The sequence below is a fragment of the Pteronotus mesoamericanus genome, unplaced genomic scaffold, assembly GCF_021234165.1.
Source record: "Pteronotus mesoamericanus isolate MK-2021 breed Mesoamerican mustached bat unplaced genomic scaffold, CSHL_Meso_final contig_120, whole genome shotgun sequence".
Classification (NCBI taxonomy): Eukaryota; Metazoa; Chordata; class Mammalia; order Chiroptera; family Mormoopidae; genus Pteronotus; species Pteronotus mesoamericanus.
This window is the reverse complement of record NW_026555041.1, coordinates 1,690,043-1,705,528: the sequence shown is the minus strand read 5'-3', so window position 1 is coordinate 1,705,528 and position 15,486 is coordinate 1,690,043. Positions and strand designations below refer to the sequence as shown.

Sequence of the window (15,486 nt, the reverse complement as noted above, 5' to 3'; positions counted from 1 at the left end):
ACAGACGGGCTCCGTTAAGGTACAGGCTGACCTTTGTCAGGGAGAAATACCCGCTGAGGATGTGACAGCTGCCATGGCCTGCTTTTACTTAGAAAATTTCAGCTTCAGACCATCCTATGTGTTTACCTGCGGCCTGTGAACTTGTAAGGCCACCACGCAGCACCCCCGTCCCCCGCCGAGCTGGTCGGCGTTGGCACGGCCCTGGCTGTCCACAGTATCATTACCCCCATTGGACGTGTGAGGACGGAGGCCGTGAGCACTGTGGCGTTGGCTTTGCCTGCTGTGAAGTCGGGGCCACCTCTTAATGCCTGTTCAATGTCCGCACGCCTTTGCTCTCCGCTCTGTGCACAGGCCCTAAAAATACCTGCCTCAGACAGGAGTTTTAGGTGCTAAATGAATATATATGTAATACATAAAAGCTGTTTCCTGTTCCTGTTTTTTTTTTTTATTTTAACTTAAGAATTGGAACTACTTTACTGAGGTTCATACATTGTATATAGCAGGCCTGGAAATGTGTTAAATGATATCATGGAGATAAAAACACAGTAGCCACCTGTTAGTCTCTGTCACTGACCCAGTTCCTCCCCAAAAACATAAAATCAAAATCGAATCGTGTTTTCCATGTTACAGAACCAAAGTGGGGTCCGGCTGCCCGGCCCCACCAAAAGGCAAACTCCGGACGCAGAGGCTGGTGAGACAGGAAAGAGGTTTTTATGTGAATGCTGAACAGTCAGGAACAATGGGGACTCCCCGTCTCAAAGCTCATTTCCTCTGCAAAACCCAGACAAAACCCAGGCATCCCCAGTAAGAGCAAAACAAAAGGCAGCTCGCAGGATCCTTGCTCCATCTTTAAAGGGCCATCTTTGGAGCCCGAGGTGGCTTCTAGGCGGTGACTGAGGTAGCTTAGCTGTTCCCAGCTGCTGTCCGGCTCAGGCGCCCCCCTGGAGGCTGCGTGTGGAGCCGGCGCAGCCACTGGCCGTGCGGCGTCTCGGGCCACAAGGGCGCTAGGTGGGCAAAGGCGCAGTCCGTCCTTCCCCTGGGTTTGTGTTAGTTCGGGGTGTGGGTGGACCAGCTGCTTTCTCAGGATGACCAGTTAACTTCCCCAACGTCCACGCATTCCGGGAGGGTGCGCCTCCTTCCAACCCGTCTTTTCCACGGGTTAGTCGGACAGGCCTCTCTGGTCCAGCCCCCACCCCTCCGCCATCCTGCCCTGCGGTGCAGGTGCCTGCTTTCCCCTGGCCCCACCCCCAGTCAGGCACCAGAAGGGAGTAGGGGGGCTATTCCCACTGCCACCGCCTTGCCTGGGGGTTGGGGATACTCCCGTGATACCCGGTTCAGGCGCCCGGCTGCGGGCGATCTTCCCCGTGCCCCGCCCCTCGCGCCCCGCCGCCGAGCCCCTCTGCGCTGCCACGTCGAGCAGCTTCTCTAGTTCCACCCACGTTTTCACTAAGGTGCCCACTAAAAAAATCGTAGAAAAAAAAGTTTCACGTTTTTAAGTTCTATTTTTTTTTTTTTGCTTAATTAATTCTAGAGGAAGGTATTTTATGACATAGTTCTCAATTTATATTTTTACATGACATTTTATGCTAATTTTAGTGTATCAAATGAAAGCAGATACATAGTGAATAGATACTATCTATTTAAAAACTACATGTAAGCCTGTTAATAATAGAAGATTATATATCACTTTGTCTTTCAATTGTATTTTTAATCTATTTACCCCAGGAATATTACCTGATTAAAATATATTTTGACTGATTACTTCATCATACTTCTGTGTAACGCAGTATATATCTAAATTGAGTTTTTAATTTTTTGTTTTTCAATTTTTTTCTCTGTGATATAGTCACTAAATTTTTATTAATTTCTTCTGAATTATTATAATTACTTTTGGTATACAAGTGTTCAAAGAAACATAACTTAATTTTTTTATAAAAATCAGTATTAAAAGATATTAGAGTACAGCTGTTCTTTTTTAATTATAGTGTATATCTATGGATAAATATTATTTATTAATAGAAAGGAAAGTTGCAAGGTCATTTGCATTCTTTATTCATGTAAATAATTTTGTTGTTTAAAAAAATTCAGTTCAGTGAACCAAAATTTTATAGTGGTTTATCATCAAAAGTCATGTGTTACAATCTACATGTAACAACTCACTAGTGTCTTGTTTAGTTATAAAAAGGCAAAAAAATTAGTACCTTACCTGAAAAAGAATTCCTTATCTTCTCATTAAAGTCACTCACTCAGTTTTTTGGAAAGTATATAATACGGGCATTATTAAGGTTGAAAAAAACTGGTAGTTGTAGCTATTACTCTTTGACTTAAAGATACCTTGTTTAACATGATGTCTATAGGGAAAAGAAAATGAAATGGTAGTTTCAAATTAGCTTTGCCAGCATAATATATATAATCAGTTATTTTTAACATGTGGTGTGTGTGTGTGTGTGTTTCCTACCAAAATCTTGGGGCAAAGAAGACAATCTGAAAAGGTAACATACTGTATAAATCCAACTGTATGAAATTCTGAGAAGGCAAAACCATGGAGATGTTAGAAAGTGCTTTGGTTGCCCATTTGCGGGAATAGAGGGATGAATGGGCGGGGAACAGAGGGTTTTCAGGGCAGTGAAAATACCTCGTATGATACTACAATGTTGAGTATGTTTGCCCAAACCCCTGGAATGTGCAACACTAAGAATGAGCCATAAAAAAACCCATCTTCTTTGGATGATATGTGTCAGTCATCCAATGGGCTCATCAGTTGTAACATGGACACCCCGCTGTGGTGGGAATGTTGATAACAGGGGGGCAGTGTATATGTGGAGGCAGGGGGAGGTAGTGAGATATCTCTGTATCTTCCTCTTGATTTTACTGTTAACTTAAAACTGCTCTAAAAATAAATGATTTAAAAATATCACAAACAAAATTCTTGGGTCAGAATTTACCTTACTCAATTTATAGCATTTATCTTCCATAAAACCAATTTTGTATTGTCAAAACAATCATCTCAAACGGAATTATCCTTTGTCAGAAAAAGTCTGGCTTTTTTTTTCCTGTTGAAATAGTTTAATATATGTCCCTAGGACAACTATCTCAATTCTGACCTCTAAGTCTGAGACAGATCGATAGATGGGGCACAGGGTTTGCAGTAAGCCAGCCTCATTGGGGAATTAAGGTCTCTTCATTATTTGTTTACTGATCCTTTTTCTTTGTGTCACTCTCAGAACTGTTCATTATTTGAGAATAGGTGGGGAAAATGGGAAAGGTGAGGCTTTTAAATGGGAACTACTCATACCTGCTGACAGCGTATACTATATCTAAATCTTCCATGAAAACTTCACATTTCAAAGTATTAATATAAGTGCAGATCAGCACAAGCCTAAAAGTGTGGAGTGATTTTACAACGATTTTTAAAACAGTTTGGCCTCATTGTGTGAAATTAAATATTTTTACGTTGTTACCCAGCAGTTTTACTCCTAGAGATATTCCATACCAGCAAACATGAAAGCTATTATTCCTAGCAATATTATTGTAGTAATATAAAAGTAAGGGAGAGGTCAGAGGGAGTGAGAGGGATGTTATTCAGTAGGAAGATGAATTAAGTTGGGTGTGATGAATTATTATTATAAATGAGAACGTAGATGAACCTAAAATAATGTCAAGGGTGGATGAAAACGTATCCCACGGGGTATGAGGTGGAAAAGCACACAGATCGATACAGTGCTGTTAGCTGCTCTCTGATTCTCAACGTGGTGATGGATGAATGGAGTTCATTTTATTATGCTTTAAGGCATAGTCTTTTGTATGTATCAAGAATAGCTGTTTTTTAAAATAAAAATATCCTGACATATGTAAATCTAAATATATCATTAATCACAACAAATGTAAATGGATTAAATTATTCAGGTAAGATACAGAGATTGTCTGATTGGATTAAAAAAGATAACTTCTGTTGGACACACCTCACAGAGGTAAAACCCAGCTATAGCTGGTGCATCCACAAATTAAGAACATAGAAAGGCTGGGATAATGAGAACATGAGGTACCAAGCGATATTACTCAGGGAGAAACCTTTTCAAAAGGCAAAATAGTTCTTAAAGTAAAATTAAGAAAAGAAGATCACACTGTATAAAGATAAGAAAGCATTATGCTCTACTTATATGTGTACCAAAAAACAGTTTCAGAAATCAAAAAAGCAAAATATTAATACTTTTAAAAATAAATTAAAAATGTACAGTTTTAGTGAGTTTATGACACAACTCTCAGAAACTGATATGTGTAACAAATATTAACAAAGATAAATAGAATTTAAACCCCTACAAATTAAAAGCTAGACATAAATAGAACACTGCACACATAGAATATTTATAAAATTTAACATTTTTTAGGACTTGAGGACTTCGATATCATAATAATCATATTCACTGAATCACAAGGAATAATAGCATAAATCAAAAAATCATTTAGAGCATGACATATTTAGGAATTTAAAACATAGTTCTAAATAGCTTATGGGTCGAATGTATCATCATGAAAATTTAAAAACACACAAATGGAAAATAGACTTTATATGAAAATGTGGGTTGCATATATAAAGCAATACTTGAAGAAAGCATGGAATAAGCAAGAAAAAAAACCTCTGACAAGACTTCATCTAGCAGTTTTGGAACATTTTCAGGAGAGGTAGAAAAATACAATAAATTTATGCCAAAATTTTCTAAAGTTAAATGATATGGACAGCTGTTTAGTATAATATCAAAACTGACCCAAGAAGAAGGAAGGAAAATGTAAAATAGAGTGCGCACTGTTAAAGGAATTGAATTAATAGTTTAATATCTACACACGTACATAACACACACCACCCCCAAAAAGCTTTTCTAAGGAACTGTATTATGATGAAGCTGAGTTTTTTCCAGTAATGAAAGGATGGGTTAACACTAGGAAATGTCTGTCTTTAGCATTTACCTATTATTAAGTCAGCACAGAACCTAGTGGGTCAGAAACTGGTTGCTGTGTGTACTGCTGAGAAATAAGCGGCCAGGCCGAGCCATGAAAATGCCGGTTAGCACCGTCAGAGGGGCGTCCGCAGCTGCGCGGAGGCCCCTCACCCCGCCGTCTCCCCCGGTGCTGTGACGCGCCGGTGGGCACTGGCAGCGGAGGGCTGAGGGGCTCTCAGGCACAGTGGGACAGAGAAGAGGCTAGGAATGACGTTCACGGTGCACAGAAGTACATTACATTTGAATGACTTTCTGAAACAAATGCTGAGATGGTGCTGAACGTGAGGCTGTTTATATGGACATAAACACACGTGCAAGGTCCAGCTCTGTAAATACTCACCAAGTGAAAACACTGTCACAAATACAGTGGGGTTTGTTTCTGTAATGATGAAGCGCTGTCATTATGAAGGAAAAAAGAACGAGTTTATACATTTTTTATGTATGGTGAGTAACTTTCACAGATCACAAGTTTCAATGTGTGCTAACATGTCATGTTCTTCATTTTCACCGATGGGGCTCAGTTGCATATTTAATCCCAAGCCTTGCAGCCAGAGTGCAGTTTGGTCATAGAAACTTAACCCTAGTCTATTCAGTGCAAACTCAATTAAAATAATGCTTTGTGTCTGATGTTACCTCTAGTGTTGATTCAAATGTCGTCTTCTCGAAGTGGCCTTCCTCCACTCCCCTCGAAAGGTGTGCTTCCTCCCTGGCCCCCGTTTCTACTTGATTTGTCCCCATAGAAATTCCATCGTCTAGCATTTTATTTTACATTTACTTTGTTTACTGTCTGCTTCCCCATCAGAGCATAATTCTATAAAGACGTGGATGTTGGGTTTGTGTTATTTGACAGTTACTTCCTAGGGCAGGGTCTGAAACCTCCTGCCGCTGAGTGAGCATTTGCTGCTGGATTGGAACTGAAGGTTTACCCCATCCTCCTCCTGGGGTGCTACGGATGTTTGGGGCACTTGCCTGATGGGGAGGGAACACTGGATCCTTGGGGACTGTCATCTGACTTAGCTGTCATGACTGAACTATGTCAAAGAAAACCAGGGCTGGACCAGGAGGCTCCGACGTCGGAGGTGGGGGGTCACAAACGCGACCCGGCAGGATTCCTGCTGAAGACTGGACTGCGTGGAGCAGACGGAGCCAGGCCGTTTATTTTTTTAATTTAGCACACTTATCTGGTGAATTGCCTTTTTGTGCCAAAGGATAATCTTTGAGATGAGCAGGTGTGTATCTATCTTAACTTGGTAAACAGAGTTAATTCTCTCAAACACTGTAGCTTGAAAGCTGCTGTGTGCCACACGCAGATGTCAGTACAACGGCGCTTAGGAGAGAGGATCAGGACAGATCGGGACCTCAAGGCCAGGTGCCTGTAGGGGAGGCAGCGTGATGGAGCAGGAGGGGGAGCGGCTGCCTGTGGGCCGTGCACCAGCCTCAGGGGCAGCTCAGCGCACAGCCGTGAATCTGCGCGGAGCAGGGCAGTGCTGTTGCCCAAGTGTTGTGCTGTGTTGAAAATTTTCCACTTTCAGTTTTATATTTGTTCCGAAAGATTAAAAATTATACTCATTTATTACCTATTCTCTCTAGCTCAGAGTGTGGAAATTGCCTCTGGTAAGAGTCCCGGAAGAGCCTAGGCTTTTGTGACGTTTTGGGTGGTTATGGATTTCGTAGTCTCTCTTCCTGAGGGCTTCCTCGATGATGTACATAGGAAGGACAGTAGGGAAGTAAACTTTAAATGCATTAGAATTTTCCTATAGGATAATGAGTAGCTAGTATCTGAAAGGATGCACAGCTTTATTAAATCACATGACATTAAAATAACATTTAAAAGTTGAAACTTGAGAACTTTGGTTGAGAAATCCAACAAGTGTTCTGATAGATAACCAAAAATTTGATTTATACTACACAAAAACCTCTGCTATTAGGAACACAAGCAATGATAATTTCTTCTCAGCTTTGAGAGATATGTGAATTGTCTTATTTCTGTTTTATTGGTGAAAAAATAAAACCAGAAGGAAGGTGTGCTCTTTCCTCCTAACGAGTCGTTGGATTAAGTGTGGGGGTGGGGGGGTCCAGGCCTGCCGATTGGTGTGTTACCAGGGGCTTCCCCTGTGGTTTATGGAACACCTGGAAATAGATGGGATCGTGCAAAGGGTACTACAGCGATCTTTAAACCTTGACTTTTCTGGAAAGGCCAGTTACATGAGTTTTGCTTTTCTCCGTAGTTACCAGCTGACAAGTGGATACAAGCCTGCCCCAATGGACCTGAGCTTCATCAAACTCACCCCGTCTCAGGAAGCGATGGTGGACAAGTTGGCAGAAAATGCTCATAACGTATGGGCCCGGGACCGGATCCGGCAGGGCTGGACCTACGGCATCCAGCAGGTGCGTGGGGACTTGGCGCTGCAGATGCGGGCTGAGGGTCACTGAGGGGTAAGTAGCATAATTTATGACAGGAGAGATGAAGTAATGATGGTTTAAAATTCATACAAACACCTTAGTGCACAGATACACTGAAGCGCCCATTTACTGCTGGGCCCAAGGTTGTCCAATGACCACAACCCTGCGTATTAAGTGAGGTGCACAGTGGCTGTTATCAGAACAGTGATTTATAATGTGCCTTTGAGGCATGTCTCTCACTGAGACTGTATTTTAGGAGAAACTTTTGGAATAGGAGAGAGTGAAGTAAACTAATAGTAGAAGAGGTCCATGACCCTCTAGTGGCAGCCCCCAGGCCACGTGGCTTTCAGAGTCCAGCGTTCCCGCCCTTGGAGCCGTGGCGTGAGGTGCCTCGCATCTTCCCTGGCAGGTCAGCAGGCCAGGGGCTCACCCGTTCGCCCCCGCAGGCAGGACAATGCCAAGACCGACGAAAGCAGCCTTGCATCCATTCAGAGCATGTTTTGCCACCAAACGAGTGTTTGTTAAACTTGGTAAAACTGAGTTTCAGAAGTTTCTGGATTTCACAGTCATGGGTCTCTCTGACCGGGGACACTGGGGAGTCGCTAGCTGGCGTGGAGCGTGCGTGGTGGCGGATAGTGGAGGTTAAGAGCACATTTTAGCCTTGCCTCTGAGGAACTGTGTGACCTTTGTTGGGCAGGCCATTTAAATTCAATTCCCTGTGTCTCTGTTTTCCTCTTGAGTCAATTATTTAAGTCACAACAGTGCCTGGCACCTAACAAATGCAATACATCCGCCCTCTCTCAGTATCAGGCGCCCGTGCCTGAAGCCCACAGGTGTTTTCTGCTGTGACTCCCGCAGCCCATGAAGGGTGGGTGCGCAGGACGCACCGGGTGTGCAGGGGGCCTGGGGGAGCAGGTCCCCCAGTGCTGCAGAGCCCGCAGGTGCGGGGCAGGTGGGGAGCCCGCCTGCGGCTCCAGAGCCAGCGTCCCTCACTTCCATGTGTGACAGGGCCTCTGGCCAGGGTGTGGCAGGCGGCCTTGGCCAAGATTTTTCAGAATGGAGTGGGTTTTACTTCTTATACACTTAGGCTGTGGTTCAGGATGCGGTCTGAGTGATACTTCAGAAATGTGCTTTTGATCCTTCTAAGCCACTGACATCTGTCCCTTGGAGAGCTAAAGAGGAGTCGAATAGCCTTGTTTTACTTCATGAAATGGTAGGGTATTTTCATGTTGAATTAGTAGTTGTATCTCATAAGAATGTCAACACTGAGTCAGTATAAGCAGGGAGTGTATGTGTGTGTGTGAGAGAGAGGGAGGGAGGGAAGGGGGGAGATAGAGAGATGAGAGAGAGGAGAGACAGGGAGAACCTGACCTTATAAGCAAGTGGGGCTCTACCCGCCTTGATGACCCCGCGGCTCCGCACACAGGCCAGGACTCCCTGTAGCCGCCGCCCCAAGGTGCTCATTCCTGGACATGTGGTCCCTCCGCCTTATAAAATCATAGACTCTGTCTGAGAGGCCCAAGCCCTCACTTGCATGCTTTCTTCTCCCCTCTCCCAGCTCCCTCCCCGTCACCCTCCACATTGGGCACAGGTTGTGCACACGCTGTGGGGGGTCCTGCAGTGCTGCCAGCTTTTGCGTCACCCTCTCACTGACTTGGCCTCCTTCAGATGGTGACTCCTCGAGAGCGGGTGACTTACTACCTCCTCTCTGTCTCTAGAGCACAGCTGAGCTCAGACACACGCGTGTGTGGGGCCCTGGGGGCGGCTATTACCAGCCAGGTCTCCAACGCCACCTGCCAGAGCAGAAGTCAGGACAGGTTGCCAAGCTTCTGTATAGAAGCGTGGGGGTGAAGCTGTGTTGAAAAGGAGGGGTGCAGGGTCCTGTCTGGAAGCTGCAAGTGCTTACACGGCTTCTTTATCCTGCGGGGCTTTGGAGCAGTGTGCCCGGGTGTTACAGGTGCTCCTGCGTTGGGGCGAGGTATTTAGCGCATGCCACTGAAGAGCCGGAAGCAGAGTGGGAGCAGCCCTCCTCACTCCTGCCCACCGGGGCAAACCCTCTGCACCGCGTGGCTTGTCTTGTTGGGGAGGTTTGCCAACCCTCCGGCCTCCCCGGTCCCCTCCATGCCCAGGTAAATTGGAACTGAGTGTGCTTCTGGCAATTTGGGACGTGGCACAGAGCCGCAGTGAGTGAGTGGAAAGAAGCTATTTCTTCAGCGCTAGGGCCTGAAGGCCTGCAGCCCGAGGGCAGAGGCATCCGTCGTCCTTGCTCAGGAAGAGGTGTCCTTTTCCCGGACAGCGAGGCAGTCTGCTTGCTGTCCTTGTTAACGCCACGTTAACCGCATTTTGAACTGGCAGCCTCTTTTATAATAATTTTGTAGTTAAGTCTATACTTCTGGAGTTACCGAGTTTCACTGGTTGATAGGGTAAACTTAGTGCATATTTTCAAAGGCAGTGGAAGTCATAGAATGACCTTCTGTAACACAGTGTGTTTTCTGTTAAGAAGGGACAGGAGCCCTATGTCGACTGTCGAGTCAAAATCGCTGTGACTGGTACTAACTTGTCTCTCCTTGAAACCAAGGCTTGTCAGTCAACTGTGCAAGGAAAGCATATGTTTTCTACATTAGCCCATTGTTTGTGACCATGGCATTTGGCAGATGGTTAAAGACATCCTTCAAGCTGGCTTTTGTTACTGCCACAGTTATTTTTCATTTTTGTTCTTGTGGAGTGGCCTTGCTTTAAACTGATGCAGCCATTCATTTGATTAAATCTTTTGTATTGATAGTGTTTCAGTAACTTCTGTAGCCTGAGAAGACAATGGGAATGGGGAAGGGGCAGTGTTTACCCTCAGGGGCTCTATATTTTGTAGTATTTTTTTACTCCTCATCCAAGGATGTATTTTTTATTGATGTTAATTATGTTGTAGTTACTGTCTCATTTCTAAACATGGTTGGTGTCACCTCAGTGACCGCCCCTTTTTCCTTCCCATAGGACGTAAAGAACAGAAGGAACCCTCGTCTTGTGCCCTACACCCTTCTCGACGACAGAACCAAGAAATCCAACAAGGACAGTCTGCGCGAGGCCGTGCGCACGCTGCTGGGGTACGGCTACAGCCTGGAGGCGCCGGACCAGGACCACGGTATTTCAGCTGCTACGTGTCCCCTCTGCTTGCAGAACCATGCATGGTTTCCAAAGCCAAATAAATGAGTAAGGGGGAGCGGACCAGACAGGGTCCTTTTGAGTGGGATTTTGTATGCAGTGTGCGGGCCCGGGCACTTTTTCCTGAAAGATCGGACCCGTCTCTTGGCAGAGTGGCTCAGGCCCACAGTGACCCTGCAGGGGAAGAGTCTAAGGTGCACCTTTAACTCTCTAATTCTGACCTCGCCCCCTACCCTCAGTCCACCTGACGTCCTTCAGAAGAGCTGGCTTTAGCTGTTTGTGGGAGTAAATCGTAGTGGGAGCTGGTGTTTTGTAACCCTTCCCTATTTACACTCATTCATGTAGGTAATATTAATTAGTACAATAGTTTGCTTTAAGGAAAACACATTAGAATAGGCACTCAATAAATATATGTTAAATAAATGGACTTTGAAAGGTTTTATGAAGAATACATTTCCCTTTAATAATACTTTTTAAGAATATGGTTTAAAACGATCACCTTATTAATATTTTGTTCCTGCAGTATAAGCTGGTGTTGTTGACCTTAACAAATAGACCAGATATTTCCCAGGATTTGTTTGGGAATGACAAAGAGTTGCAGTTCAGGACATGTGGTCTAATGATGAACCACCCACAAATCCAAAGAGCAAGGGAGAAGGGTGTTCTTTTATAGAGAAAGGGGGGCAGTCAGAGGTTGTGAACAGGGAGACCATTGGAGGAAACTGGGAAGTTCTAAGGGTAGTGCCTTTTCGCTGGCTGAGTGGTTGTCAGGTGAGAAGAGGCTCCTTTTTCCTGCTGGAGTAGCAGGGTAGAAGGATGTTTCCCTGTCGGTGATGGTAGACGACTTCCTGCTGGGTGGTGACCGGTAGGGCATGAGTGACCCCTCCACAGGCCTTCCCAACTCCATTTTAAATGAGGTTTTTGTTTATTATCTTTATAGTATTAATATTCATATTTTAAAATTGGCAGAGACTGTGTGTTTCATTATAGGACCATATCTGAATCTCTATCGGCCTGGCTACGCTGTTCACCCACCCTGGTGATTCTGAGACCATGCACCACCCAGTTGGCAGGCCCACCCCAATTGTTACAGTGGCTTTTCCATACAAACACCCTGTCTTGGCTCATGCTGTGGCCTTTCCTAAAATCTCTCAAACACTAAAAAACCCCAAAGAAGCAGCACCTTGCCTCAGTGTGCCCAGAACCTCTTACTAAGCAGCTCCCAGCCTGGCACTCATGGCAGGCAGACTCGATTTGCAGCTAGGCCTCTCCTGGGCACCTCCAAACCCAGGACAAGCAGCAGCCATCTGCAGATCACTTTGTAGCTCCTACCGGTGGTCCTAGGCAGGGCACAAGCAGCACCTGAACATGGCCTGCACCTTCTGGGAGTCCCCAGAGACAGCACACCTGGTGGACAGCCTCTGACCATGTTGAAGCACCACCCAACCACCTCCATGAGTGACACACTCAAGGGAAAGACTCAGCAGGTACCTGAGCCCCGCTAAAGTAAGTTCTACTCCCTGGGTGCAGCCCCTACACAGCTGATCTGCCACCATGCTTGTGGCCAGTCCTCCAGCTGATTGGCCTGGGGGTGAGCCCCTCCCATTGACATGCCAACAGCAGTCAAGGGCCAACTACAGCAGGGGGGTTCACACAGCCCACATGGAGCACCCAGCACAGGTGACCAGAGAGGCTGTGCCACTGGGCCCCACAGGGAACCTACTACATAAGGCCACTCTACCATGACAAAAAGACATAGTAGCTCTACCTAATACATAGAAGTGAACAAAGGGAGTCAGCCAAAATGAGGAAACAAAGAAACATGTCCCAAATGAAAGAGCAGATCATAACACCAAAAAGAGATCTAAACAAAATGGAGACAAGCAACCTACTAGGTGCAGAGTTCAAAACACCGGTTATAAGGATGCTCAATGAACTTAGGGGAAGCATAGATGAACTCTGCGAGAACTCCAGCAAAGAGAAAGGACCCAAAAATGGAGATAGAAAACCTCCCAAGGACCAGTCAGAAATAAAGAATACATTAGAAGGAATCAATAGTAGAGAAGATGAAGCAGAGCATCAGATCAGTGATTTAAAAGATAAGGTAGCAGAAAATACCCAGTCAGAACATCAAAAAGAACCACCCCCCCAAAAAAGAAAGGATAGTTTAAGTGGCCTCTGGGACAACTTCAAGTATGACAACATTTGCATCATGGGGGTGCCAGAAGGAGAAGAGAGAGAGCAAGGAATTGAAAACCTTTTTGAAAAAACGATAAAAAGCATCCGTATTTTTGGCCAAGGAAATAGAGAAGCCGAGGAAGTGCAGAGAGTCCCATAGTTAAAATGGCAAATGTTAAAGACAGAGAGAATCTTAAAAGCAGCAAGAGAAAGACAGTTATCTACAAAGGAGCTCCCATAAGACTGTCAGATGGTTTCTCAGTAGGAACTTAACAGGCCAGAAGGGACTGGCATGAAATTTTCAAAGTGATGTAAAGGAAGGACCTGCAACCAAGATTGCTCCACCCATCAAGGCTATCATTTAGAATCAAAGGACAGATAAAGAGCTTCCAAGACAAAAAGCTAGAAGTGTTCATCACCACCAAACCAGTATTACATGAAATGTTAAAGGGACTTCTTCAAGAAGAAAAAGAAAAAAATATCAAAATTATGAATAAAATGGCAATAAATAATATATGTCAACAATTTAAGTGTAAATGGATTAAATGCTTCTATCAAAAGACACAGGGTGGCTGAATGAAGAAGAAAACAACTTCTTTACACCTGCTGTCTAAAAGAGACTCACTTCAGATTGAAAGGTACATGTAGACTGAAAGTAAAGTGATAGAAGCTATTTCATGAAAATGGAAATGAAAAAAAGCTTGGGTTGCAAAATTGTGATTTTCGTAAGGGTGATGAAAATGGAAATTAAGGATAGATGTGAGAGATTTTATCGAATAAAGTAAGTCTAGTGATCACTAGGATGAGATTAAAAACATTACCTTATAATTGACTGTACTGCTTTTGCTGACATTAAAAAAGTTAAGAGCATAATTTTTTTCCTACAACTGAATCTAATTCTATGTTATTAATCCAGGTTATAATTTATTTTCTATTAGAAAAATGCTACCTATGCCAAGATGAATATGAACTCAGTATTTGAATTGTGCTATTTTTGAAGTCTTGTTCTGAATACTACTTTAAACATTTGAAAATAATTTTTCTTCATTATAAGGTTTTATCAAAGTTGGAATTACTTAATTAGAAATAATACAAGGAGGTTGAAAGCATGACTGGTTAATATCAATAATTTTTACTTTTATAAATACACCTAAAGGATTTTGGATATGTATGAAATTTTAAAGAGAAGAGCCTCCCTTCATACCTTACTAGAAATAATTTAAAATTTTAGTGCATGATTAGATCTTGCCTGCCCTCTAGTGGCCAGTGTCTTTTAAATGTGTGGTTTTCAGCGCAGTGCTTGTATAGGAGGTAGGCCCTAAGGGATCAGTCGTTGGCGCCCTCTCTGTGCCAGCGCCCCGGGGACCTGGGAACCCAGCATTATTCATACCTTATCCTTAATCTTGAGGTAGTTTGTTGAAGACATAATTCCTGAATTTCTTCTCCTTTGAGTAGCAACAGCCTTGATAAAATGCATTAGGAATGCATCTGACTTCATTTTTTTAATGTCAATTTTGATTCTATTCTTCATAACAAGATCAAAATCATTTGTGTAACACACATGACCTAGAATTGCCTACCAAACATATATGGATGTAGAGTGTTTAACATCCAGCAAAGCTGAAGAGCTGCTCGCTTTGGGGACGGTGGTGCCGCCATCAGCTGCGTGCCTGAGCGCCTGCGTCCGGGCTCGGGACAGGTTTTGTTCTTCCATCCAGCCGGCACCTGCTTTGTGCCCCGCTGCTCAGTGCTACAGGGGACTCTGAGAAACTGGTTTGAGATTATCTGGATCTGTTCTTATAACTTCTCTGGATCCAGGTTTCCATTTATTATTAATATTTTATCAAGAAACAGAATGGTAACCTGCTGCTTCTTAAACCATGGCTGTAACCTCCCCTAAATAGACATGGGAGAGGCAGGGTATGAGCCACAAGACACACAGACGTGGAGAGAGGTGTAATGAAGGCTGTGGAGACACTTCCATTCCAAGTCCAGACTGAGCCTCACTAGTGGCAGGAAGAAACACTGGGGCTAAGGCGTTCTGCATTGTTACCTCTCGTTGCCACGCATTTCCCATGGAACCCCCTCGTCCTCATTGCTGGTAGTAGAGGAGAGCATTAGTGGTAACTCTTACTACCAAGAGAAGTTTGCAGTGCGCTTTTAAAGACATTGTTATATTTTTATACTGAGTTGGCCTTCCAGCATGTTAGACTTAAGCCAGTGTGAGAGCCGCTGGCTTCCCTCGAGCCCCTGCGCCTCGTGTGCCTGTGGGTGGAGGCGATGCCCTGGAAACGTGAGAAGGGAGCATGCGTCTGTGAGTGTTTCAGCACCTTACAATCCTGAAAACCGGAATGTTCACACTGAGAAAACGGGGTGTTTTTTTTCTGTTAGTTCACATTAAAGTATAGTGTATGATTTTATTTTCAAATGTTGACATAAAGGTAATGACACAAAAGCTTTTTTCCTTTCTGAAAAGGAATTCCCAAGTGTCTGTGCAGTAGGTGGCATTTTGAGTTTGACGCTATTGCTGCTGCTGAATGAGAGCAGCTTGGAGTACACTGGCTGGTCAGGTGTTTGCGTGTATGTGTGTGTTTACATGTGTTGTGGGGAAAAGGTGGAAAAACAATGCATCGCTTACCCAGAAACATAACGCAGGTGTTGAAAGGTTTATCAGCAGATACAGCTCCACTGTGCAGCCTGTAATCACCACACGTCATCAAAAAGCAATAATCGGTCATTTCACTATAGTAGC

At 44.2% G+C, this 15,486-nt stretch overlaps 1 protein-coding gene across 1 annotated transcript in view; it reads left to right on the top strand.

The window, feature by feature from the left end:
* RYR2 (ryanodine receptor 2) overlaps positions 1–15,486 on the top strand; it is a 558,936-nt gene that overhangs the window by 324,325 nt on the left and 219,125 nt on the right. The window contains exons 25-26 of the mRNA XM_054584705.1: positions 7,226–7,385; positions 10,389–10,536. Coding sequence (XP_054440680.1) covers positions 7,226–7,385; positions 10,389–10,536 — 308 coding nt within the window. The remainder of the gene's footprint in view (positions 1–7,225; positions 7,386–10,388; positions 10,537–15,486) is intronic.